This window comes from Artibeus jamaicensis, unplaced genomic scaffold, assembly GCF_021234435.1.
Source record: "Artibeus jamaicensis isolate MK-2021 breed Jamaican fruit bat unplaced genomic scaffold, CSHL_Jam_final contig_444, whole genome shotgun sequence".
In the NCBI taxonomy this organism is placed as follows: Eukaryota; Metazoa; Chordata; class Mammalia; order Chiroptera; family Phyllostomidae; genus Artibeus; species Artibeus jamaicensis.
Genome location: NW_026521831.1, coordinates 7,335,117 through 7,361,062, shown reverse-complemented (window position 1 = coordinate 7,361,062; position 25,946 = coordinate 7,335,117). Strand labels below are relative to the sequence as shown.

Genomic DNA, 25,946 nt, shown 5'->3' with positions numbered 1-25,946 from the left:
GTCCAGTGAGTGCGTCACGGGGACTGTCAGTGGGTGTGGTCTTGTCCAGAGATCCCGTCCCCACTGCTCCGCACAGTGTTCTACTTACCTGTGCGGCGCACTGCCTGCTTTCCCCACTAGAGTGTGAGCCACGTGAGGGCGGAACTCCTTGTCTGCGTGTTCACTGTTCTGTTGCCTCGGCCTACAACAGCACTGAGCACTCAGTAGGTGTTCAACACTCAGTAGGTGTTCACAAATCCGTGTTGAGCAGGGAGTACGTGTGCCCCATGTAATGTCTGTCCACACACTCGAATGTGAGTACTTGTTCAAATAAGAAACGTGGTGTCCGCAGACCCCATAATCAGGCAGAGCAGTGAGGGATGGGTTGTAGGGGGTCCAGGGGGGCTGGCTGGGGTATGGGATCGTGTGTGCGGGTGGCCTGGTGGGGAAGGGGTGTGGGACGGTCCGGAATGGGGCGCGTGGTCAGGGTGGACCGCCCAGTGTGGTGCCCCCTGCTGGCTCCTCACCCTGGCTCCACCCACCTGGTCTTATCCATGTCCAGCCGTCGGGTGGTTTTGCTGGTCACCTCTTAGTCCACATCCCCATCTGCCCACGAGCCTACAGATAATCCCCACTGTCCACAGGACAAAGTTCACAGCCTCTACCCTGGTGTGCAGATCCTCCAGCCGTTTACCCCTGGATGCCTCCCCAGCATTACCTTCCGCTGGGACCCTGCATGAACTTGCTCTTGCTGCAAAACTAGTCTTCGCTTTATCAGAACACACCTTTCTCTTTCTTTCCCTGGGGGCCTCGCCCACAGCACATCTTCCCCACCCTCCCAGTCCGTCTTAACCTCTTTCCCCTTATGTAAGTCCTACCTGGTTTTCAAGATCCAATTCAGGTCTCACCTGCTTGGAGTGGGTGTTGGGAGAGGGGATGTTACACCCCTGACATTTTGGGGGTATGACTTCTTCCTAGACATGCACCACCTACAGCCACCCTCTAGCTCCTGGCACTGACTTTATTGTGGGGACAGGTATTGTCACATGCATGGAATATAGCACATACGACCAAGGTGACATCCTTTGTTTTCCCCACTAGCTTCAGGGAGGTGCCTCTTCAAGACTGCAGGGAGCACACTTGTGGGCGTGGGACTTCTGACGTCTGACGTATGCTCCATTGCAATCAAGTTCTGCCCCCAGTTCACCCCACTAACCAAGTGTTTGGCCTGCGCCCATGGCCACCTGGCCGTGTCGACCTTCCCACTTCCTTTGGTCTTGGGGCTGCCCTCGGGGGTGTGATTTCCCATGTGGGGGATCGGCCCACCTGTGCATCGGCCCATCCTCGCTCCCTTCTTTTCACGGAGCGTGGTCCAGAGCTCCTTCCCTGGCCCCCTCTCCTCTCAAGGCCATGGAGTCCCTGGCATCTGCACAGTGGCATTTCAGGACGACCTCACTTTGCTGTGTAGCCGACATTAGCCACTGTGAAGGGGGAGGCTCCCTTCTTTCTCCTGATGTCCTTTGTGCCTTTCCCTGGGACCCTTACCCAGGGGAGACCCACGATGTCAGTGGGGGTAGTGACCAGCTCCCAGGAGGTGACACCATGAAGCTATTCTCGTTTTCAACTCTCCGACCCCAGCTGACCAGATTCGTGGAGATCGTAGAGCGAGTGGGTAAAATGGAGTCCCCACTTTTTGTAAGCATTGCTCTGAGTGTTCACAAGCACAAGGTCAACTTTATTTAGGATCGTTGCCCCAATGAACTGGTCCTCACATCAGCCCTCAGTGCGGGCTGGTGCTGGCCTTTCTGTTTGGCCAGGGAGAGAGACAGCCCTGGGCCTCCCACGTGTCACCCTGCAGCCGGGTTGGCGACTTTTCCCAGGAAGAGCAGGCTGTGGGTGGCCACCTCCCACAGCAGCACCAGGAAAGGCCTGTTGAAATGGGCCTGTGGGGCCGATGTCCTGTTCAGAGCCTGCGGCCGGGACAGGAGGCCCGAGGCAGCCCCTGCCTTGGTTCCCCGCTCGCTCATGCCCATTGCTGCTTTGTGTGACACCTAGAAGGAGAAGAGAGGGCAGAGATGGCTCAGGACACTTCAGCAAGGGTCAGATTCCATGTTGTGCGGCGCCAAGGAGAGGGGCCAGCGTCTCCCCATTCAGGCTGCAAGGCCCCGCCTTCCAAGGAAGCGCCTCCAGCCTCGGTGTTATCTTTCTCCTCTCCCCATCCTTCCTCCTCTGTCCTGTTTGGGGGCCCACCCTGAAGGTACGTTTGCTCCATGATGGGAATGGGGCCCCGGGACAGGTGAGCTGCAGTGGGGCTGAGGGCTGCTGAGCTCCCACCAGGCTGCAGAAACTCAGCAGCAACCTTTAGGGATGTTTCTCAAGCCCTGGGTGCATGTGGCGCAGGCCCAATGCGCTTTCCACTGCGAGCTACACTCCCTCTCTCTAAGCCTCAGTCTTCTCCCTAGAATGTCGGGCTCAGCCTCCATCCACCTTTGAGATGAGCTCAGGGGACCACTGTCTGTGGTGCCCTCTAATCTCCGTAGCCATCACCCAGGCAGGTGGAGGTTCACTGCCTGTTCTAGGAAGAAGTGCAAGGAATAAAGACGAAGCTGGGCCCACACCTGGGGATGCGTGGCTTTGCAGATGACCCCAGAGAGTCGTCTGCTCTGTTCAGGACTCTGTCCTCACTCTGAAGAATACAGAGAGAAGGGGAAAGGGTGCTGCCCATGAAAAGGAGCCTTAATGACTATGGTACTGAAGACCCAGAATAGGACAAAGAGAGGGGGACTTGACTTTGAAATATGTACTTCATGTCAAAGGAGAAAGGACAGCTCCCACTCTCATACCTTGTCCACCAGCTTACCCTGGACATGGTTATGTTGGGCTGGCCAGCGACTCCTGATAAGTCAGCTTCTAGCTTGAATATGTCAGTGAGACCGATGTGGGAAAGGATTTCTTCCAGGTTGTACGTTCCAGAGATGGCAAACCTTGGCAGGTGCAAGTCGAGCAGGCTGGGGAGCCAGACAGAGAAGGGCCGCTGTCCCATTACCCACGCTCCTGCCATTGGCGCTGGTGGCGTGAGCTTCTATGGAAGAGGGGTTCCCCAGAGTGAGGGGAACCTGTCTTCCCATGACACTGCCTGCTCTGCCAGAATATTCCACAGCCCGAACATTCTGAAACCCCTTGTGTCCAGACTTTACAGACCTCTCATGACCCCTTTAGAGACCCCTTCCAATTTCTTGTGTCTGGAACTGAGAAGACCCCTGGCCAGCCATTCTGTCTTCATCTTGGGCACATCAAGGGAGGGTTTCTAGATGCCCAGCCCTGGGCTAGGGATTTTACAGAGTGTCCCTGACTGAATACATGTGGCACCACATGGGGTAAATATTGCTACCGTTGTCCTACCTCCACGTCAGACTCATTGGCAAGTTCATTGGCCTAGCTACTAGCTCTGTCCTAAATCCATCCACTGGCCACCCCTCATATGAGCTACTACCATCTCTTACCTGTCCGAGCCTCGGGGAGCTGACGAGAGACGGGGCACGAACGGCTAGAATAACCCTCTCCTGGTCCCGGTGTGCCTTGACCATCAGAGCACCCATTTCCTGGGTTCAATTCACAAGTTTCTTCTGACACAGAGCAAATCTGTCTTTTTCTTGTGGGGATTGTTCTTTTTACTTATTGTTTGACAGTTAGTAGGACATCTGGAAGCTTGGCTAGTTAATAACCAGCGGGGAAACTTCTGCCTCTAAGGAATTCAGCTTAGAGACCTCAGTTCAGGTTAGAGAATCATTCTCGGTTTAACCCCTGGGAGCGGTATGAGGGCCTAGATGCCTAAGCGCAGTGGGGGTCATTTAAAGTGGGGGTCGAACTGTGAAGAGGAGGAAACGGAGGTGGAGAACTGGCAGCCCTTGGAGGGCAGGCCCCGCCCTGGAGGGGCTGTGGAGCAGAGTCTAGCAGAAGGGGATCGGTGGGCAGCCCAACACAGTAGGTGTCCGACGAGTGCGAGCGGAGAATGGACGTCTACCAGGAAGCGTGACCTCCCCAGGCTGACCTTCCTCACAGCGGAATGGAGGGAGGGAGACCTGGGGGTCTGAGCTTTTCATGTCTGAAGTCCCATTAAAACACTGCTATTATATTAAAATTCTGGCATGAGAAACATCTGAGGTTTAGAAAAGTAACTTGGGTTGGTTTCGATTCTTGAAAGTAAGAGGTCAAAACAGACCCTTCCTGGAGGAAAATGTATTGGTCTAGAAGGTTCTATAATACTTCCTCATGAGAGGTGGGAGGGGCAGGCTCACCCCAAGGAAGCCTGAGACCACAGGGTTCGAATCAGAAATTGACCAGAGCTATGTAGATTCACAGGCAACAGGGAAACTTCCTTAGATCCTGGTCTCCGATCTTGACCTGTGTCTCTTATGTAGCACTTGAATCTCTCTGCCCGAACACAAACACATGTTAGCAGTGACCATCAGAGTTTGCTTTGCCCTCCTCTTCTCAAATTTGGGTGGGTTCTGTGACTGCCCTGACCAAAGGGACATGGCCAAAGGGATATTTGCAAGCCGAGGCCATGAGAGAGCAGCGGTTTTCACCTCCTGTCCTTTGGACCAGTCCTGGGAGCCCTGCGCTGCCGTGTGACTGTATGAGCGATGCTGAGTCACTGTGTGGAAGAATATGGGCTCCGTGGAGACACTGCGTGGAGACAGATGCCTGCTCAGGCCTCAGCTGTGGCTGCCACCAGCCCAGGCATCAGACATCAAGTGGGGGGGACTTCATGCCCCTGCCCAGCCATCACCTGACTCGGGCACAGGGGAGACCCCGCCCCATCAGAACTGCCCAGCTAGGCTGGTCTGCTCACCGAATCAAGAGAGGGAACAGATGCTGTGGCCAAGCTATTCTGTTCTGGGGGTTTGTTATGCAGCAAGAGGTCATTAGAACTCAAGGCCCGATTTCATCCTGGGACGCCCCATAAAGGAAGATACACCCCCAAGAAGGAGCTGGCTTATGAAAGGGGATCTAGGCAAAGTGGAATATACTGAAACCATGAGAGAAAACCACAGACTGAAAGCAGGTGAGAGAAAGAAAGGTTAGGACTGCGATCCCATCAGATGGGAGCTTTGATTCCACAGTGCCGTTCTTTTTAATTGCTTCAAGAAATGTTTTAATTGAAAAAAAGGTGCACTTTTAGCCCTGGCTGGTGTGGCTCAGTGGATTGAATGCTGGTCTGTGAATCAGAGGGTTGCCGGTTTGATTCCCAGTCAGGGCACATGCCTGGGTCCCTGGGAGGGGGAGCCCTAGAGGCAACCACATATAGATGTTTCTCTCCCACTCTTTCTTGCTCCCTTCCCCTCTCTAAAAAATTAAGTAAATAAATAAAATCTTAAAAAAAGAAAAAAAGATGTGATTTTGGAAATACACACTGGTTTGTGGGAGTCGTGATTATTCTTAATAACTGCCCTTGACCTGATTTTCTGGCCACACTTAACTGCCTTCTGGGGGTACATTACGGTGTGGACAAAGGGAGCAGCCAGAGGAAAGGAGGCTGGGCAGAAGATGCCGAGAGGGCCATGGTGATTTCTTCCTTCTCACACAGGTAGCCCTGCCCACGCTCCATGTACATTCACTCGACCAGTCCCCCAAATGGCCCAATGTGGCAGTCGTCACAACCTCCGTTTACAGTGGAGGGAGGAAATCTAAGGCCCAAAGGTACAAAAGTGGCCCAAGATCATAGCTGGTCAGCCTAACCGAGGGGTTGGACTCTTGCAATTGGAGTGGATTAAGAACTGCTGGGGTTCTTGAACGAGGCTGGCCAGAGTCCTCCTGCCTTGCCCCTTACCTGGGCCGGAGCAGCTGGCCCCATTTTCTCAGGGTCTTGGGCTGCAGCGTGGCCTCCACCTGCTCCATCTTCCCCGGGTCAGGGAGGACCAGCAGGGCCAGCGCGTTCCCGCTGTACTCTATCTGGAGGACGGTGCAGGCCATCTCCGGGTCGTACAGGAACCTGTGCATTTCCTTCTGGTGCATCAGGGGGGTGCGGAGAGGGGTCCTCTCGTTCACAAAGAAGCTCTTTTGCTTCGGGGTCTGGTAGCGATGGAAAGGATGCTTCCACTTGGCTGAGGACACAAAGCCCAGACGACCATGAGAACACACTCCAAGAGAGCAACTCCGGGCTGACGCACTCCGAGCCACACTGCTTTGGTGACTTCCTCTGGGGTCTGTAAGTCTGAGGCGCAGAAGCAGCACAGACACAGAATCGGAGGCCAGATTTAGGTTCGGTTCAGCCACCGGAGCAAGTCCCCAGAACCTGGGCTCTAATGGCCTATGATTTTATTCCAGGTCAGAGCAACTTAGCCTTCAAGGGCTGCAAAGGTAGTATTTCCATCTAATCTACTAAGCACCTTCTATGTACAAGGCATTATCTCTTTATACCTCCATCAAAATTAGTAGTAAACAAGCGTCACACCCTCCATGTCTGAGACGAGAAGTTGAGTCCCTGTGAGTTTCTGCAAACACTCTCCTCTCACAGAGCCTTTCTCGGCAGAGCGGGGATGACCTGACTCGGGCTCCACCCTCAGGTCTTTGCAGACACTGAGTCGGCCCGTCTCTGCCCAGCTGCCTCTGCAGAGCAGTGACCTTCAACGCAGAGTTGGAGGGCTACTCTCTACCTCCCAACTACCCAATATTCAAACTAGAAAAAAAGAAAGATTTTAGTTAATAAAATGTAATGTATAATGCAAAAGCCCACTGAGGCCTAGTTAGGAATGCAGGGTTTGGTGGCCACAGTCTTGTTCATTGGTGTGGTATCTTTACTCTACTTAGTCTCCAGCCACAGCCCGTCCTGACTTGGCCTCTTGAAAGCACTGGTCTTGGTGGTGGGGGAGGGGCCTGTCTGAGCCTGTGCCTCCTGCCCACACCCAGCCTGTGACAGAGCCCTGCGGATTCTGTCTCCAGAGCCGCCTAGCTTGTCCCTGCTCTCCAGCCCTTACTCCCTGCAAACCACCTTCCAAACTGTAGCCGGCCTGATCTTTCTGAAAGCAGAGGTCATCATGCGACTGCCCTGCTTCCAGCTGTTCCGTAGTCCTGGGGTCGCACAGGTACAGTCTCGGGTTCTCCACTTTATGGTTGCAGCTCCCGGCACTTCTGTTCCGTTCCCTGAGAGTTCGGGGAGTGTCTCCAGCGTCGGCTTTGACACCTGCCGTCGTTCCCGCCTGACCACCTCCCCCCTGCCCCTCCCACAGCTGTGCTGCCTCATTCCCCAGGTCCAGCTTAGACTCCTGCTCCTCGGGGAGCTGTCCACCTCCCGCCCCACCCAGGTCTGGGTCAGTGTCTCTGGAAGAGCTCCTTGGCACCGTCCCTTCTCAAAGCGGAGTGTCGCTTCCCTGCGGAACTGTAGTGGCCTTTCCACTGAGTCAGCACAGTGGGGCTGTGAGCTGCTCAGGGCGGAAAACAGTGGGTGACTCATGAACCCCCCCGAAGCCCTCCCACCCCAGCCTCAATCACAGGGCAACATCAGACAAGTCCCAGCTGAGGGGTCTTCTACAGACTACTGGCCAGCACTCCTCCCAGGGGTCAAGGTCATTAAGAGCAAGGAAAGTCTGAGACACTGTCCCAGCCAAAGGAGCCTAAATTGACCTGACAGCTACATGTGATGTAGATCCTAGATGGGACCTGAAATAGGAAAAAAGATAAAAACTAAACAAAAAAACCTGAATGAAGTATGAACTTCAATATAATTCAGGAAATGACCAAAGTGAATAAAATGGACCCTAAAGTGTGACATGTTCAATGCAACAGTCAAAGCAACCGGTCCGCATAAATTGAGCTGCGGTGAGGACCCTGAGACATCAATGCCGACAGTAACATGGTGTGACTGTGCTCATGCAGAATTTCACAACACACCGAGTGTGCATGATTCCGCATGCACACTTACTGGGCTAACGGCGGGCGCGCCCAGATGACTAGGAGGTGCACTGGCCCGTGGACAGAGCGTGACTCTGGGGAGGGGTGGAAGCAAGGAAAGGGGACCCGGGGGGCATTAAAAAGAAATTGAATTTGGGTATGGTGGTTTTATATTATTCTTTGTATATTTCTGTCTGTTTGAAATAGATAGCAATGTAAAAAATGAAGTATTTTTCTAAAATTGAACTATTAATACAGAAGTGAGAGTGAGTATTAAAACCAAATATTGATCAGTCACAAGGCCGTGGTATAAGGACATTATTTAACTATCAAGGGGTGACTGCCCCAGGAAACAGCTGTGAGACTGAAGACAGGGCCTTTCTGGGGCAGGGCTGAGGGCGAGAGAGGGGACGGTGACTTCGCCCGGGCTGCACGCACCTTTGAAGAAGATGTAGTTCAGGAGAACCACCAGCGTGTCTTCGCTGAGCCCCTGGAGGCCGTCGGCCACCTGGCCGTAGGTTTGCTTTCTCACATAGTCGTTGATGTGCCTCCTGGCCGCCGCAGAATCCGTGAAGTCGGTGGAAAAAGCCAGAGCTCCGTACTGCTCCCTGACCTCGTCCAAAAAGTGCTGCTGAGGTTTCAGCTGCTTGTCCAGGAACAGGGAATTGCCCACCTTCAGTTCCAGTTTGGGACTGGGCAGGTCAAGGGTGCGGAGGAGGCTCTGGAAGCCCTGGTGGATGCTGGCCTGCGGAGTCTCCGTGAGGTTGAAGCCCAGGCCTTCCAGGATCCGAGCCGAAGTGTCAGCGGGGACCCCGAGGGAGAGCAGGGCCAGGGTGGTGGAGATGCTCACCGGGGAGAAGACGACGTTTCCCGGGGCTCCTGCTGCCAGCTGCCTATACAAGCGCAGAGCGAAGCTGGTGATGGTGGGTGTGACTCGGTGGTAGGCGGGTGCTGGCTCTGGGAGTGGGCCGCTGAGGGCTTGGGGCGTCCCTGGACTTGTATCTCCCTGGGCAGAGGCCAGGATCCCTGCTCCCAGCAGCCACAGCCACGCTGGTCCCATCCTCTGAAAAGATGTTGAACATCACTCTAAATGACAGTGCGGCTCCCCACTGCTTACATAACAAACCTCACATGCAGACTGTCTCCCACGGGTGTCACCAGGGGCCCTGCAGAGGGTGCATGGGGGTGAGCAGGCCAGAATCAGGCTCATCCCCCAGGGCTTCAGGCCGAGCGGCGGCCCTGTATCTGCTTATACATCGCTGGGTCTATATGGTGCTGCTGGGAAAAGGCCTCTGGGCTATGGAAACAGCTTCCGTGGCTGGTTTTCCTGCATCCCTCCTGCCCTCCCTTCCTCCCTGTCCTTTATCTTTCTTCTTTCCAGTCATTCTGTCAGTCACACATTAAGTTTCAAGAATTGGGATGACCTGAGAAACTCCAGAGCGTGCATTCGGGGCCCTGTGGCGGTGAGCGTGGCCGGGCCTCCTGTGTACCTCGGTGTGGCCACTAACTACGACCTCGCGGGTTGGAGGGGAGAGGGTGACGTGTGTGGCTCGGGGGGCAGACCCTCAGGGGGGGAGGCCCGACCTCTGCATTCAGGTCTCCCAAAGCCAGGGTGTGGCCCTGATGGTCAGTCCCCGGGACCCTGTGGGGTGAGGGTGACCCCTAAGAGTTGGCACAGCCAGAGATGGATGGGACCTAGGGGTGGGGCCCAGCGGTCAACTCTGCTTCCTTGGGACTTGTCATCGCCAGCTCTTGTCACATGCACTGGTTTAAACTGCATTGTAACTAGAGTAGACAGTTGGGAAAGATTTCTATTAGGGGTCAAGTTGTGCCTCTCCCACCCCAGGTTCATACACCAAAGTCCTAGTCCCATTTATCTCAGAGTGTGATCTCGTTTGGAAATGGGGTGACTAAGGATGGAATTAGTTAAGTTGAGGTCATTAGATGGGCCCTGATCTGATAGGACCAGCGTCCTTATAAAAAGGGGACAGTGGACAGAGACACGCACTCAGGAGAACACCATGTGAGAGGGAGGCAGACATCTAGGAGCCACAGAAGCCAAAGATCCCAGCGAACGGCCAGCTCGGGCAGCGGCCTGGACCAGGTTCTCCCTCCCCCTCAGAAGGGACAGCCCTGCCGATGTCTTGACCCTGGACTTCCAGCCTCCAGGACTAGGAGACAACAGACTTCTGTTGTTGAAGCCATTTGGTTTGTGGCACAATGTCATGGTGGCCCTAGCAAACTGACAGTGTCTCTTGTGCTCTGAGTCATGCATGCGCCGGGAGAGCCTTTGCTCTGCCCTGAGGGGGTCCGAGGGGTGCAGAGCAGGACACCCCTTGCTTTGGGCCAGGACACAGCTCAGCTCAAGGTAAAGCCGCAGCGCAGACAAAGACCTGTCTCTGTTTGCCCCGCCCCTCTCTGGCGCCCCTTTCCCTCTCAGGGTCCCCACACAGCCCCCCCATCCCCCCGTGCTCAGAGGGCACACGCTGCCTCTCGCACGCCTACACCGCGATGTCCCCAGTAAGGAGAGTATGGTCCCCTGCTCCCTTCAGGAATGACAGCCCCTCTGTCCCATCCCGCAGTGGCTGTTCACTGCTGACCACCCACCGGGTTCGCCTGTCCTGATAACGTTTGTGTCCTAATCAGCACCCTTTGCTCAGACCAGCAGCCTCTGGACCAGTCACAAACAGCACGAAAGAGAGGGACAGACCGTGTCTCTGCAGGAGCCCGGGGCTCTGAGTCCGCCACCAGGCCCTGAAGGCCGGCTGTTAGGAGGGTCACTGAAACCTCACTCTCAGTTATGTTGAAACTCATTTTCTGGTCAAAGTACCGCAGGTGTTTTCCCGAGGCCACGTCCCGCCGGCCTCGACACGGTTTGCTGTGGGCTCGCTCAGCGACCTTTCTGTTCACCTTGGACTTTCTTTGGAGGGGGGATTGGGAAGAGGTAGAGCAGTTTAAAAACTGGTCTGCCTCTGGGGAGCATAAGACATATGACTAGGACAGAACTACTTCCAGTTTACTACTTTTGGGCCATTGAGCTCCCCACCATTCTCTGACTACTGTGCACCGAGTGCTCCCAGGCTTGCTGGAGGACCCTGTCCAAAGAGGGCTGACCTGTGAGCAGGGGGCTGGGGCTTGAAGCAAGGCTCTGCCTCCACCAGCTGCCCTGCCCCCATTTCAAAATGCAATGATGATGCCTGCTCTGGGCAGGAGGATTACAAACCCTGCAATGTGTGGGCCCCCCCCCGCCCTCTGCACAGGGAGCATTGCAGTGCCAGTGCTCCCCCCTTTCTCCCGAGGCTGGGTGGGATTCTATCCCATTTCTTTATTCCTCTTCTGCAAAGATCCCAGAGGGAAATTAAGAACTCCGTTAATGGCTGTAATGTTCCCATTCATTGTATATTTTGTGGTGGGGGTATTAGGTCTGTCTTATCGCTGGCCCGCAGCCAGAGATACTCTAACTTGCAGGGGGAGATGGGAGAAGGACGTGCTCTTGGAGTTGAGCGGCAGAGAGAAAGCTCTGGAAGTGCCGAACAGACTTAGGTGATGAAAATGGTCCTGCCCACGTGCCACCTGTTGAGAAAGACTCGCTCCATGTCATTTAGCTAAATCCTTATGAGAAACCTTAAGACAAGGCCTGATGGTCCCCTCGTACATTCGGAGGAACCGTTCAGAGGCGGGAGCACGATCCAAGTCCAGACCGGGGCTCCGATGGACCTTTCCGTGTGGCGGAGGTTCTAGCGGGTTTGCTACAGTGTTGTCCTTTTGCTTTGGGTTGTGTTGTTCTGTTTTCTTGTCTACTGCCAGGAATACTGGAAGTTTCTCTCCCCCAATTTTTGAACACAAAGTTTCTTTTGTACAAGGTTAGGTACAACCCCAAGTTCCTACTGCTAGCCCTGGAAGCGGTGCATCATGTCATTTTTCCTGTAGGGGACCCGGTTCTCCCATCCCTGCTGCCCAAGCCAGAGAGGGGAGGAGGAGAGAGGAGGGGGAGAGAGGGGTGGAGAGAGAGAGCGCGTGGCAGGCAGCTGCCATGCCTGCCTTTGTCCTGGCGTACGTGGGTACTTACCACGAGGATCCTGGGCTCGGGCCACGGTCTTCAGCACCCCATCACCTCCGACCCATAGGAGAACGATGTTGAAGACCGCAGCAGCCCAGTCAATATTTGTCAGGTCAATTCCGGGAATGGTCTGCAGACGACGCACAGCAAACAGGAAGGGACCTGTTTTTTTTTAGTGCCTGCCCCGCCTGCCTGCCCTGCACTCGGTGAGCTGTGACTCTGCCCCCAGCCAGGTTTGAACAGCTCCTGACTCAGTGCTGAGGGCAGGGGTCGTGGCGTGGCTGCTGTCCATCCTTGGGTGCTTCGTGTATTGCTGGCAGCCTTCCTGAAGGACCCCCTGGCGATAGCAGTGTGAGATGTGAACCGGCCCTGCTGCGGCCACCGTCACAGAGCAGGAATCGCCCGCACCACTGTGCTGTGCGCCTTTGACTTCTGCAGCGATGCGTGTTGATCGCTTCTCAGTAAAACGGGGAAAAAAGAATGTGAGAAAGGCACAGTCGTTCCCACTTTACAGATGGGAAATGGAGGCTCTGCCAAGTTAAGTAACTTCCTCGCGGCCCTGGGGCTGGGCGGTGTGGGGGGTGGTGAGGCCACATCCCCCGCCAGAGCCCTTCCCTCCACACCATTTAGTACGTTCCTATTACTTCCAACAAGCCATGGTCCATGTGCAGAAAGCAGACGGGAAGAAATTCAAAAAATAGAGCGAAACCTTCCCCCTGGCCACACTGAAAGCCCCATAAAGTGGGTCGTTGACTCTTGATCATCCACGTATCTGTCGCCCAAGGTGGCTGTGAATGCGGCCCAACACAGAACTGTAAATGACTTGAACACCATGAGATGTCTTTGTGACCTCGTGTCATGGTGTATTTAGCGTGTGGCCCAGAACAACCCTTCTCCCGTGCGGCCCAGACGCCGGAGCTGGGACGCCCCCCGATCTAGAGCAGTGGTGGAGCTAAATGGGTATTTTTTATGAGTGAATCTTTAGGTGGTGGAATCGAGGTGACTTTTATGTTCTTCTCTGTAGATTTCCGTATTCCCCTAATTTCTCACGTATCTAATTTTTCTTAACAGTGTTTTGTTTTTCATTATAAATAAGAAACATGTTTAAAGAAACCACGTATCTTATTTATAATGAAAAACAAAACACTGTTAAGAAAAATGACTAATCAGATCCATAAAGCAAAAGAGACAGCGGCCCCAATCGCAAGGCACTTGTAAATCATAAGGGTTGGCAGAGACTGAGTCTGATTCTAGGAGGGGGCTGGATGGGCCCTGGCAGGTTGGGAGCCGTGGATGCTCCAGGTGGGACTCAGACAGTGTGTGCTGGAGAGGTGAAGGTCAAGGACATTCGGGCTAGCCACCAGTGGGGTCTGCTGCACCGACCAACGTTGGAGACCCTACCCCTGGGTCCAAAATGATGAGAACCTCCTGGGTGCTCTGTAAAGACCCTCGTAGTGTGAATACACAGGAGAATTGAAGTCTGGGGCCAGAGTGTCTGTCTCACCTGAGAGGAAGCATTTGTTCTGGGCCAGCACACACATTACCTGGTCCTTTGCAGTAACTCTGTGCAGGGTCGGGGAGGAAGCAACTGCTCTGGGGACCCCCATTTCGGATTCTATTCCAGACCCTGCTACAATCGAGCCTACCTGGCGGAGCTGTGGTGGGAACTAAACATGATTGCACGTGGGCAGTGGCTCGCCCAGGGCAAGCAGAGAGAGGACAGGGAGACAGACATTTATGCAACTGGTTTTCTCATATCATGACAGATGACCATCAGGAAGAGCAGGTGTTGCAGGTCACGTGCCGCGGCCACTGGGCTCGTAGAACTCCCTCTGGGTGCGGGAGGTCGGCCTTTGTTCTATGAAGACCTCAACTGGTTGGATGAGGCCCACCTACTCTATGGAGGACAGTCTACTTTACCTACCAATTTAAATGTTAATCTCTTCCAAAAGCACCCTCACAGAAAGATCCAGAATAATATTTGGCCACACAGGTGGGCACCACGGCCCAGCCAAATTGACACATAAGATTATGTCATCGGTGGCAGGAGAGAGGGTGGAGCACCGCTTCTTTGGGGGTGCTGGGCTCCCTTCGTAGCGTGGACATCTTTGACCTTGGTTCACAGACTCCTTGCCTTTGCATCCAGTGCAGTGTCGGAAGGCGTAAAAAGGCACTGTTATTGTGAGTGTTTACTCATCCTACCTTCTACTTCACTGCCAGAGCCAGGAGAGGTTGGCCCTGGCCCTCCGCGAAGGCTCCAAGTGGCCCAGCTCACCGTGGCTACTTGGGCAGGTGGCCTTTGCTGAGCACCGTGGTCCTGCTGGTCACGGGACACGGCCCACCTCCCTGCAGCAGGCAGGACACTAGGCCCCAACATCCTCTGTGGACACCTTTCAGCACATGGGACATTAGGACAGAATACCAGCCAGAAGTACCTTTTAGCTGGAGGGACACCGGGGCCTGGTCACCCTCTCCGAACCCCTTCCACTCCACGGGACTCACGGCCTGGGCCCCCCTGAGCGCACCTTCCCTCCTGCTGTCGCCTGGCGCTGCCAGGATGTGCCGAGCACACACACACACTCTCCAGGCCTTCCTCCACCCAGCTGTGCGGCTACACCACTTCCTCCACGTTTCCAGAACAACCCCTCTCATCCTTCTCTGAGCTTAGCTCCCCTGCAGCTGCCCCTGCGGCGTCCCTGGCTTGTCCTCCCTGGAGCCCACCCTGTAAGCGCTGATACAAATAGCTAACTTTCCTTGGGCACTTGCCCCCAGGGCGTCCTAGGTGGTCTATGACGTACTTAAAATACTTCCCCAGACAGGACGGACTTGTTCATACCTACATCACGGGGCCAGTTAGTAAACAACTGTGGACGCTGAAGCAGGAGACACTGCAGGGGTTTGTTAGCATCAGAAAAAAAGGTCCAGGGAGCCCAGATGCAGACCTGGCTGCTAGGGGCTCCAGAGTTCCAGCTGGCTGGAGTCAAACGAGGCCGACCTGGAACTCTAGATGGGGAATCAGAACGGACAAGCCCGAGGGGCGATTGTAAATGGTTTTCCAGGGATGAAGTGATTGGTGTGTGAGAAGGGTGGGTTGGACAGACACATCGTACGGGCAGCTCCGTCCCCGTGTGGGGAGTGCGTGCGTGGTGCGCTGGACTCCGCGCTCTGAACCTGTTCGTTCTTCATTTGTTTATTGGTTTAGATGCTCTTTGCAGGTTTTGCCACCAGCTCTAATCAGACAGCTGAAGCTGCCTTCAGAATATTGTCACTTCTGTTGTGAGTGAAATGGTCACGCAGCTCTGTGATAATCATTCTTGATACTGTGTGATTGAAGATTTGGCGTCTTGAAATCATGGGTCAAACTAACGACAAAACTGTTTACATCTACACCGTCGGTATATTTTCACAGGACTGTGAAAATCCCATTGCAGACGCTCCCACCACAGGCTTCAACCTCGGTTGCGTCCTGCCCCAGAGGGGCCCTGCCCGCCTGCGTTCTTTCCACCACTTGGTAGTAAAGGCTCCTGCCCACATCTTCCCTCGGCCCGCCCGCCCCTGGCCAGCCACGGTGCTTCCTCGTGTGGCCTTGCGTGGGTGACACGCTCTCCTCCTGGGAACCGTGAGGAGTGAGTGCGGATCTTTCAGGGGCAGTTGTTGTCTCTCTGTGCCTGGCGTCTTACCAGACCTGACCGACTCACACCCCGGGCCCGCTGCAACACCAACGCCCAGGAGAGGCGCCTGTGGAAGGAAGGGACAGGCGGACCTCGCCGAGAACAGTTTATGGTGCTTTTGTGCCCGAGGCCGGTACCAGTCTGAATGGGCCCGGGAGGCCACTCAGGCTGTCGGGCACTGCGACGCCCCCTGGGAGTGACGCACCCCTGACTCCTGGGGACTCCCGATGGCTGCCAGGAGAAACGAAGTGTTGTGACTGGCGGGACTGGCTTTAGCCAGTTCTTCACCCCTGCCATCTCCTTCATGTCACCGTGGGCCACTCTTCTCTGAGGCACGTGCCCCGGTCCGGGAGCCGGGTCTTACCCAGGGTGCTCCTGGGGGAAAGGAGGGCTGGTTTCTGCACACGGGTGTTTTTCCACTACCGAACACAGAGATGAATTTATTCACTCATTTTTATTTTTTAATTATGGGCATACAATAGTTTCAGGTGCACAACATTTATTTGCAATTAGACAATTATATACCTTGCAAAGCGATCCCCCCAATAAGTCTAGTGCCTGCGTGGCACTGCACAGAGTTGTCACCCTAGTGCTGCCTGTGTCCCCTCTGCTGTGCAGCACATCCTCATGGTTAGTCACTTAACAACCGGCAGGTTGTGTTCTTAACTCTCCTTGCCTTTTGGCCCATCCCCCACTGCCTTCCCATCTGGTGACCATGAGGGATGAAAATCATAAAAATCATAAAAATCGTATGATTCTGTCTACAGAGACACTGTGACCTGCATTTTGAGCCTGAAGGCAGAGCCCTGGACACAGAGTGAGGTGACCCAGGTGACATCACAGCCTCCACGTCTGGGCCCCACCCAGCTCTCACTCTGCCCTGGGTGAGATGTTCTCACCCCTCGAGTCTCTGGTCTCCTGTTGGTGGGTGAGGTGGGAGTGTGGGGACCCCCCTGCGGCTTCTCCAGCTCTCTAGCATAACTCCCTTCTCTCTTCTTCCTCTGTGTGTAAAAGAGCTCGGGAAACCCAACGTGAGGCGCCCGTCCCCCCAGGAAAGGGGTCTCTGGACCTGGTGGTTGTGGGAGCTCCGCTGGAGGCTGTAGGAGTCACCCTTGATAATGAATGGTGATGTGGGAGGAGCTAAGGTGGCCCGTTCAGAGGGGGGCAGAGCAGGGAGGGTCGCACGGGAGCCTTTGCTTGGAACCCTGTGGTCCACTGCCTCACACACGGCTTGAGGAAGTCAGACTGAGGGGGCCGGGCCGTGTCCGCTGCAAAGCCGCAGGGCGGAGGCTGCTCACCCAGGGGCCGTGAGGGCACGTGACAGTGTCAGAGTCCAGAAGGCAGCTGGCCTTGCTGATCTGGACGGAAAACCGATGCCTGTGCCCAGAAAGGCCTTTACCACCCATGCATTTGAGGGACTCTGCGGGTCCAGTCGCCAGTAAAGGCGGGTCATTCTGCAGTAAAGGTGACTGGCCTATATGCAACCACTCCTGGGCACTAAGGAATGGAAATGCATAGACCCAGAAACGCCCTGTGAAGCTGGTGACCTGGGAGGTTTGTGGGAAAGAGCACGTGGCCTGGGGCTCAGGGGCTTCGGTTCATGACCTGCATCTCTGCTGCCTTCTGGAGACTGAGCCTCAGAAGTGGTGTCTGGGCAGCAAATGCAGCTCTGCTGGGGGCAGGGGGCCTGGGAACAGGAGGGGCACGCGGTTCATTTCCTGTGCGTTGTTAACGTCTCGTCTGTCCACAGGCCTGGGCCCGCCTAGAACTTAGTGGGATTCTCCACTTTCCCCAGAAAGAGCACTGTCCCTGTGGCTTTGCTGACAATCAGCAGCAGGAAGGACCTATTGAAGCAGATGGAGTGAGAGGCGCCATCCTCGGACCGGACCGTGAGCTTGGTGGCAGTGGCCGCCGCGGCCTCGGTGCCCTCCTCCCGGACGTCCAGCACAGCCTTGTGGGCAGCCTGCCAAGGCAAGAGCAACATCAACACTTTTCAGAAACTGAGAGTCAGTGCTGGCCTGGGAATGGGGATACCCGGCCCCCACCCCAATCGGCTTCAAGGTTCCACGACGTGCCTGGCGTGAGGTTTGTTCAGTTGCAGCTCTGGTGGTGGCTCCTGGCCAGCTGGCCCTTGAGCATGGAGTTGAATGGTTACACATACAGCCCAGAGAAACCTAGGTTTGAGTCCCAGCTTTGCCGCTTATTATCGTAAAAGATATTTAGATGCCTCGTGCTTCACTTTCCAAACCCAGAAAAGGCTGGTAATAATTGCACGTATCCCACAGGGTTATTTGATGAATTAAAGGAGATCATACGAAGTGTGGATGCCAGAGTCAGCGCCACAGCCGTTGCACAGGAGACACGGGGTGGGCGTTACCGAATATTGAGTCCTTACTCGTTCTTCTACAAGAGATATTCTTCACCTGGGGTTCATGTGCTACAAAGCTTCAGGCACCTGGGACCCCTGGACAATTATGGCCATTCTTTTCCGCATGAGCGCATAGTGGAGAAAGACCCAGAAGGCTCATCGTCTGCCTGTGGGGTCTCTCTGCATCCTTCCCTGACACCAGTGACCAAGGTCCCCTTCAGTGGCCCAGAACCACCCCTGACCATTATAATCTGTTATCACAATAAATTTTAGGTCAGGGATCAGGAACCCATATGCAGACACGAGTAAGACAGGTAACCCCAATGGGACAAGAAGACCTCTTGTAAGGGGGTGGGGTCTGCAGGGAGCCCCAAGGCTACCTTCTGCCTTAAAGGGTAGCTCACAGCCCGGCCCCAGTCGATGGCCACTGTGCAGAGGCTCGGACTCACGGTGTGGGAATTGGGTCAACGAGTTGTTTCAAGAGAATCAGAAATCTAAATTTTTAGGTCCAATATCCTGCATTTGAGAAGTCAGCTCTCTCTTTTCCTGTTTTTCTTTTTCTTTTTCTTTTCTTTTTTTTTTTTTTGACTAATGTCCCATGAGCAGCCACGTTATGACCTCACTGTGAGGACCTGGGCTCCAGGGAGGCGAGGTCGGGGCCTGGCGTGCCCCTGCCTGGTTCTCCTAGAACTGCGGTTGAACCTCAGGAACACTCGTCGGACGAGGGAGAAAGGGTGCCCTTGCCTCAGGGGTACAGTGGCCACAGAGCATCAGGCCTGGCGGCTGTGCAGTTATTCAGCCCCATTTCTGCCTCAGAGACGGCACTTCACCTGCCGGGGACTCTGTTTCCTTGTCAGCGAGACAAGAGCGCTCAGTTAGTCAGTCTCCACAGGCCCTTCCAACTCGGCTCTCGTGCAAATATTCTCAGCGATCAACTCACTTTGGAAACTTGAAGAAAGTCTCTCTTTGTGATTCCAGAAAAATCAGCATTTTTGCCAAAAGCATCCCGGATGCCCATCTTCGGGAGAATGTTTTCCAGGTCATAGGAGGTAGAAATGGAAAATTTTGGAATGAACACCTCTATCCACCTGTGGAGAAGGGGAAAGGAAGGGGTGAGGTCACAGGCCCTGGGCCCCCATCTCTGTTTCTAGCTGGCATTTCAGCAGACTCTTCTCCCATTGGGTGCTGCTTAAGGGGCAACACCTTCCAGGCAACCAGCCCAGCTTGCTCTGGAAGTAAGCCCACTGGGTGAGCAAGTTCAGCCCTGAAGATGTAAGAGATGAAAAACAGGCCCCCTCCTGAAGTAGGGGACAGAGCAGAGAAGGGGGCTCAGGAGGGGGGCCGATGGCAGAGACCGCTGGGATGCGCTGGATGGTGACAGAAGCGAGTCTACCGCCCCTGGACCAGAGCGCCACTCACCAGCCCTTCTCGAGACAAACCCTGCTAATCTCTGAGGGAGCAAAGTCCACACGTGGCTGCCAAGCAACTTAAATGTGGCTGGTGCCAACAAGAAACTACACTTTAAATTTAATTTAATTTTAATTTAAATAACCATATGTGGCTGGTGGCCGTCATGCTAGACAGCACAGCCCTGGAGTTTGGCACACTTTTTCCTCCTCCGTGGTGGTTTCTCTGAACCGGGAGTGAACAGCCCACACTCACTGAGCACTTGCTCCGGGCCAGGCTTTGTCTCGGGCACATTCCTGAACGCTGTCTCCATTTTAGTGAAGGGAAAGCTTAGTGTGAGCACTTTGCTCAAGGTCACGTACTTAACGAGTCACAGAAATACAAGCACAAAAGTGTTGGACGGACACTTCATCGATGGACTTCTGTGACATCCGGCACAAGGACAGCTCTCTCTTCCCTGCATTGTGCTGGCCTGGCCATCTTCACCTTCTCTTGGCTGGGTCTCTGTACAGATGCCCTGCCCCCACCTGCAGCCTCTGCCTCTCTCGAGCCTGGTTGCAATCGCAGGAGAGCATGAGCCAGTGAAGCGTTCCAACGTGTCCCTTGGTCCCCACCTTTGCATCGGTACTAGTGCTGTTCCCCTACCAAGTCTGCCCTTTCCAAGCCTCTATGTTTTATCCATACCTTCATGTTCTACCCATACCCATGGCCAAAGGCTTGAAGGCTTCCATCCACCCCAGCTGAAAGTGACCTTTTTGTCCACAGGCTCCTCAGCACTCAACCTGCCTCCCCAGGGCAAGGACCCTTGTCTTTCTTGAATTACAGTTATCCCCGAGCCTGTCCTTTCTCTCCTAGATGATGCCCACAATGCCAAGAAATGCTCTTTCCCCACCCTGGGCTGTACACCATCACCAGCCTCAGGACCCAGCAAACCGACACAGGTGCCCACCTCTTCTGGAGGGAGTAGCTCCATTTCCTCAGTGTCCTGGGTGACAAGGACTGCTCCAGCTGCCTCATCCCACCCTGGACAGGGAGGACGAAGAAGGCTGCAGCATCTCCACTGTAGTCCATCTGCAGCACAGAGCAGTTCAGCTCTGGGTCCACTCCGAAAGCAAATTTCTCCACCTGGTGCATCATGGGGACCTTCACAGTGGTCTTGCCCACCAAGAATGGGTATCTTTTACTTGTATACACAGGGTTAAAGGGCTTCGCCCACCTGGCTAGCACATAGAGAGAAGAGAAATCTTTATGTCACAGTGCAATTAGTGAGGTAACGACAGCCAAACTGATAAAGGAAGGACCTCTGAACACTCTCTCTACCATAAAAAAATGAGAGAACTGCCAATAACGATTGAAATTAACTTTTCAGAACTCTAGAAATTAACCAAATGCTTAAAAAAAGTGGGAAACAATTCATTAAAGAAAAACAGCTAAATTTTGATAGGAACAGTCTGCTTTGTGGTGTTTCAACTCGCCCTAGTTCCACTGCCCCGCCCCCCCCAAAATGCTCCAGCTCTGTGGTGTCCTTGAAAAGTAAGAGCCTGCATTTGCAGTGAAATTCGGCAACCTGAGGGCCCGGAAGGATAAAAATGGGGCTGGAAGAATTGTCCTCATTGGAGCTGTGTTGTTCTTCCCTGGGAGGCATCACTTGCAGCGCTGTCTGTATTTGATCTGATTGGGAGCTCAACCGAGGCAAAGGGCCATTTCCTTGGGGAAAATTCATCAAAAGTAGCTACAGGTACTGATAAGTTTTGCAGCTGGCTGAGGAAGTAGCTAACAATCAACTAATCAAAAGGCTTAACAGGATAGGTTGGGGGTGAGGGTGGTGGTGGCATCTGTGAAGATAACGGAGTGAGGACCTCTGTATATTTACCCTTTTATAAAGGCAAAAAAAGAAAAGAAAAAAAAAACACCCTGGCAGAAATAGAGGCAGCTTTTTCAGAACTCTGGAAATTAAGCAAAGGCTTGCAGCAGCCTGGGAAGTGTCTATTCCAGGTAAGTGGCTGAATCTCAATGAGAATGGTCACCTCCGTGACATTTTAACTTTGTGTTAGTCTCACCCTCTACTTTCTAGCTCAGCAGCAGCTCTGAAAAACAGCGGACTGTATTCCCAACACCAGGGGAGGAGGAACTGATCTGGAGAAATTTCAAAGCCTCATTTCCAAAGATTTAAAACTACTTGACCTGTCTGATAGTTTCCTGGAACAGCCCACTTCCAAGGCTGATTGGAGCTCACCCAGTGCTAAAAGCATTTCTCCCCCAGGTCAGGGAGTGTTTGTTAGGGGCAATTATAAGCAAGTGTTTTAGCTTCATGGTTGCCTGGAGGAGGATAACAGATGGGACACACAATAGACTAATCAAAACATTTAAAAGGAAAAGCTGAGGGAAAAGATGTCCATAGAGACTTTGGAAGGTTCCAGTATACCCTGGGCTTTTAGATGCTACATGCACGTGTCAGGTATATGTATATTTGAAAAAAAACGAGAAAGCTCTAGTTCTCAGCTCTGGTGGCTGACCTTGAAGGTCTATACAAACAGAAACTGAATGCTGAGTTAGAGCTAGAAACTGCCTTGACAGGTGTTGATGGCACACCCCATGATGCACACAAAGGCCCTTGGCAAAGACTTTCTACAATAAACACAGCTAATGTGGCATTTAATGGTGAGAAACTCTAAGCTTCCCCACCCCTCCATGGTCAGGTACAATGAAAGAATGTCCTTCTTACCACTCCTTTTAAACACTGTACTGGGAGTTCTAGCCAATGCAACAAGACAAGAAAAGGAAATAAAATGTATACAGATTGTGAAGAATGAAATAAAACTGTCTTTGTTTGCAGATGACATGATTATCTATGTAGAAAAATTTAAAAGAATAAACAAAAGAATTTCTGGAACTAATACATGATTATAGCAAGGTTGCAGAATACAAGATCAATATATTGTACAAAAGTCAATCACTTTTATATATACCAGCAATGAACAAGTGAAATTTGAAATTAAAAACAGTACCATTTAGCATCTCCCCAAAATGACATACTTAGATATAAATCTAACAAAATATGTACAAGATCTATAAGAAGAAAACCACAAAACTCTGAGAAATAAAAAATAACTAAATAAATGGAAAGATGTCCTATGTTCATGGATAGAAAGGCTCAATATTGTTAAGATGTCAATTCTCCCCAACTTGATTTATAGATTTAATGAAATCCCTGTCAAAATCCTAGAAAGGTATAGTGTACATAATAACAAACTGGTTCTAAAGCTCGTATCAAGTTGCAGAAGGCCCAGAACAGGCAATACAATATTGAAGGAGAAGAGTAAAGTTGGAAGACTGACTCTAACCAACTTCAAGATTTACTATAAAGCTACAGTTATCCTGAGAGTGTGGTATTGATTAAAAAATAGACAAGTAGATCACTAGAACAGAATAGAGAGCCCAGAAATGACCTAGATAAATATCGTCACCTGATCTTTGACAAAGGAGCAAAGGGCAATACAAAGGAGGAAGACAGTGTATTCAACATATGCTGCTGGAATAACTGACACCCATATTCAAAATAATGAGTCCAGACAGGAACCTTGTACTCATCTCAAAAAATTAACTCAAAATGACTCATAGACCTAAATGAAAAATACAAAACTATAAAACACCTGCAAGATAAAGTAGGAGAAAGCCTAGATGACCTAAGGCATGGCAATAATGGTTTATGTGTCGTGCCAAGGGCATACTATATAAAAGAAATCATTGATAAGCTGAACTTCATTAAATTCAAAACTGGTCTGGAAAGACATTGTTAAGAGAATGAGAAAACAAGCCACAGACAGTAGGAAAATAATTTTAAAATATACATCCGATAAAGAACTGTTACCCAAAATGTACACAGAATTCCTAAAACTTAATAGCAAACAAACAACTGGATTTAAAAACTGGAAAGGCCTTGACAGACAGCTCGTCAAAAAAGATACACAGATGGCAAATAAACATACGAACATACATTCTGCATCATATGTCATCAGGGAAATGCAAATTAAAGTGAGATACCCGTGTACACCTATTCGAGTGGCAGAAGTCTGGAACACTGACACCAAATGCTGGCAAAGATTTAGAGCAACAGAAACTCTCACTCATTGCTGCTGGGAATGCAAAATGGTACACTCACTGTGGAGACTTTGGTGGTTTCTTTCAGAACCAAACCTCTTCTTGCAATCATGCAATCATGCTCCTTGGTGCAAGGAATTGAACGTGATGTTTACAGAAAGACTGGCACATGCCATATGATCCTATTTCTATGAAGTGTCCAGAATGTCTGCAGAGGTAGAAAGTAGATGGCTTGTTGGTGGGGAAAGAGCAGGAGCAAGGAGTGACTGCTAATGGTGAGTGCGTTTTTGTTTGAGATGATAAGAATGGGGATTATATACTAGAGATATTTACACAACCTTGTGGATATGAAATCAAGTGACTATAACCAAAAACCAAAACCCACTGAACAGTATACTTTAAAATGGTGAATTTTATGGTTTATGGATTCTATTTCAGTAAAATTAAGCTAAATGGAACAATACATGTTAAATACAGGAAACTTAGTAGGAACTTGACGCATATTTATTATTCTTCCTTCTTGTCCAACCTTGCAGAATGGATGGGTAAATGGGTAGATGGCTGGATGAGAGGAGGGAGAGAGGGAAGGAAGGAGAGAGCAGAGAGAGGGAGGGATGGCACAATGTGTCCCTGAAAACCTTGTCTGGGGAGTCCAGGTGCTTCACCCATAAGCACAACCCTGTGAAGTTGACTTTATCATCCATCCAGTTAGCATAATCCTGGCTCACATCAGGCACTCAGCACATGTTTGATCTTTTAAGGCAACACACTTAGAATCATGAAGTAAATCAGGGCAAAGGTGGAACTCAACCCTGACATTGTCCAACTTTAGAGCTTAAGCTCATTCAGGGCAACACAGTGTTTTGTAAACTGTGAAGCTCTAGACAGATGCACAGGTGGTGTGCATGACAATTATACTGTTACCCAAATGTACAAAGAATTCCTAAAACTTAACTGGATTCCTAAAACTTAGCAAAGAACTGTCTGGACTTTCCCATCTATGAAAGTGTTCTCACTTTGGGATATGCTTCTTTTTTTATTTTTAAATTACTGTTTACATTCAGTATTATTCTGCATTGGTTTCAGGTGTACAGCATAGTGGTAACACGATCATACAGTTTACGAAGTGACCCCCTGATATTTCCATACTATGCATCTGGCACCATACATAGTTATCACAATATCACTGACTATATTCCCTGTGCTGTACTTTGCATCCCCGTGACTGTTCTGTGACAACCAATCTGGACTTCTCAATCCCTTCACCTTTTCCACCCAGGCCCCCAAGCCCTCCCCTGTGGCAACTGTCAGTCTGGTTCTTAACCTGGGTTGTTGGAAAGCTCTGTGTCCCTTTTCAAAACCTTCAGGGGGCAGTAGGGCAGCTACTGGTGGCAAGAAGTGAGGTCCTTTCTCTGAAACTGATTTCTAGAAAATTTTTGTGTCCCATGAGCTGCCCACAGAGCCCCCTGTTAGCCCCTCAGGACTCATAATCAGGCTGTAAAAGATGAAACTGAATGAGCCCCCACTGTAATTGGTAAATTGAAGCTAAGAGAGGGAACGTGAGATAGCCAAGGTGAGGCACCAGCTCGCTCCAAAGCTAGTTAGCACTCAGCCAGTTAGAACTTGGGCCTTCCCACTGTCCCACCCTGCTCTCCGGGGTTTGTCTAGCTTCCTTATTTGACTGGGGGTGGGGAGGAACAGAACATTAAAATCAGAGTCAACTTCTCAGAGCCTTACCTTTAAAGAAAATGTAGTTCACCAGGACCATGGCTGTCTGAGGTTCAAGGTCTTGGATCAAGTCTGCAACCTTTCCTTTGGTTTCCTTCTCCACATAGCTGTTGATCTTCTTCCGGGCTGTAGAGGCGTTGGAGAAATCTGTAGAAAAGACTTCTGACTCATACAGCCTCCTGACATCATTCAAGAAATCTGCCTGCAGCTGCAGCCCCTTTTTGATGAAAAGGACATTCCCCATCCTCAAGTCCAGGTCTGCGCTGGGGACTCGGAGTGAGTGGACCACACGCTGGAAGCCCTGCTGAATTGTGGCCTCTGGTGTGCGTGTGAGGTTGAACCCCATGCTCTGAAGGATCTGGGTCTTGGTGGCTGCATGGGCTCCTAGGGCAAGCATGGCCAGAGAGGCAGAGACGCTCACTGGAGAGAAGAAGATGTTCTGGCTCGGGGTCTTTGAAACCAGCCGCTGGTACAGGTGGAAGGCGAAGTTGGTGTTGCTGGAAGACACCTGGGAGGCAGGGATGTCCCTTGTGGAGGATGGGCAGAGGGATCCTTTGCTGGGGAGACTGGATGGCGACACACAATAGATTGAAGCACAGAAGCTAACAACTAAGAAAACTTGATGAAAGGAGGATGACATTTTGGAACGAGGTAAGTCTGCAAGAGAGGAAAGAACCATTGAGCAGAGGTAAGCTGAGGGTGCAGGCCCTGAATCAGAGACCTTACAACACTGAGCTCA

General features: G+C 52.1%; 2 protein-coding genes across 4 annotated transcripts; both read right to left on the bottom strand.

Moving 5' to 3' along the window:
• Nucleotides 1–1,693: 1,693 nt before the first annotated feature.
• Nucleotides 1,694–12,065, bottom strand: LOC119037858 (serpin A11). 3 transcript variants are annotated; one of them, XM_037130143.2, is made up of 5 exons: nt 11,942–12,065; nt 8,311–8,935; nt 5,813–6,086; nt 2,840–2,987; nt 1,694–2,030 (listed from the first exon to the last, which is right to left on the bottom strand). In XM_037130143.2, exons 2-5 carry the CDS (start codon nt 8,930–8,932, stop codon nt 1,827–1,829), a joined length of 1,248 nt encoding a protein of 415 aa, XP_036986038.2. In that variant the 5' UTR covers nt 8,933–8,935; nt 11,942–12,065; the 3' UTR covers nt 1,694–1,826. The 3 variants fall into 3 exon arrangements, with proteins under 3 accessions (XP_036986038.2, XP_036986040.2, XP_036986039.2); XM_037130145.2 differs by lacking the exon at nt 11,942–12,065 and adding an exon at nt 10,583–10,670; XM_037130144.2 differs by lacking the exon at nt 11,942–12,065 and adding an exon at nt 10,480–10,576.
• Nucleotides 12,066–17,365: 5,300 nt separating this feature from the next.
• On the bottom strand, nt 17,366–25,619 carry LOC119037859 (serpin A9). Its single transcript, XM_037130146.2, has 4 exons — nt 25,217–25,619; nt 20,328–20,598; nt 18,912–19,059; nt 17,366–17,566 (listed from the first exon to the last, which is right to left on the bottom strand). Exons 1-4 carry the CDS (start codon nt 25,602–25,604, stop codon nt 17,366–17,368), a joined length of 1,008 nt encoding a protein of 335 aa, XP_036986041.2. The 5' UTR covers nt 25,605–25,619.
• Nucleotides 25,620–25,946: the final 327 nt, after the last annotated feature.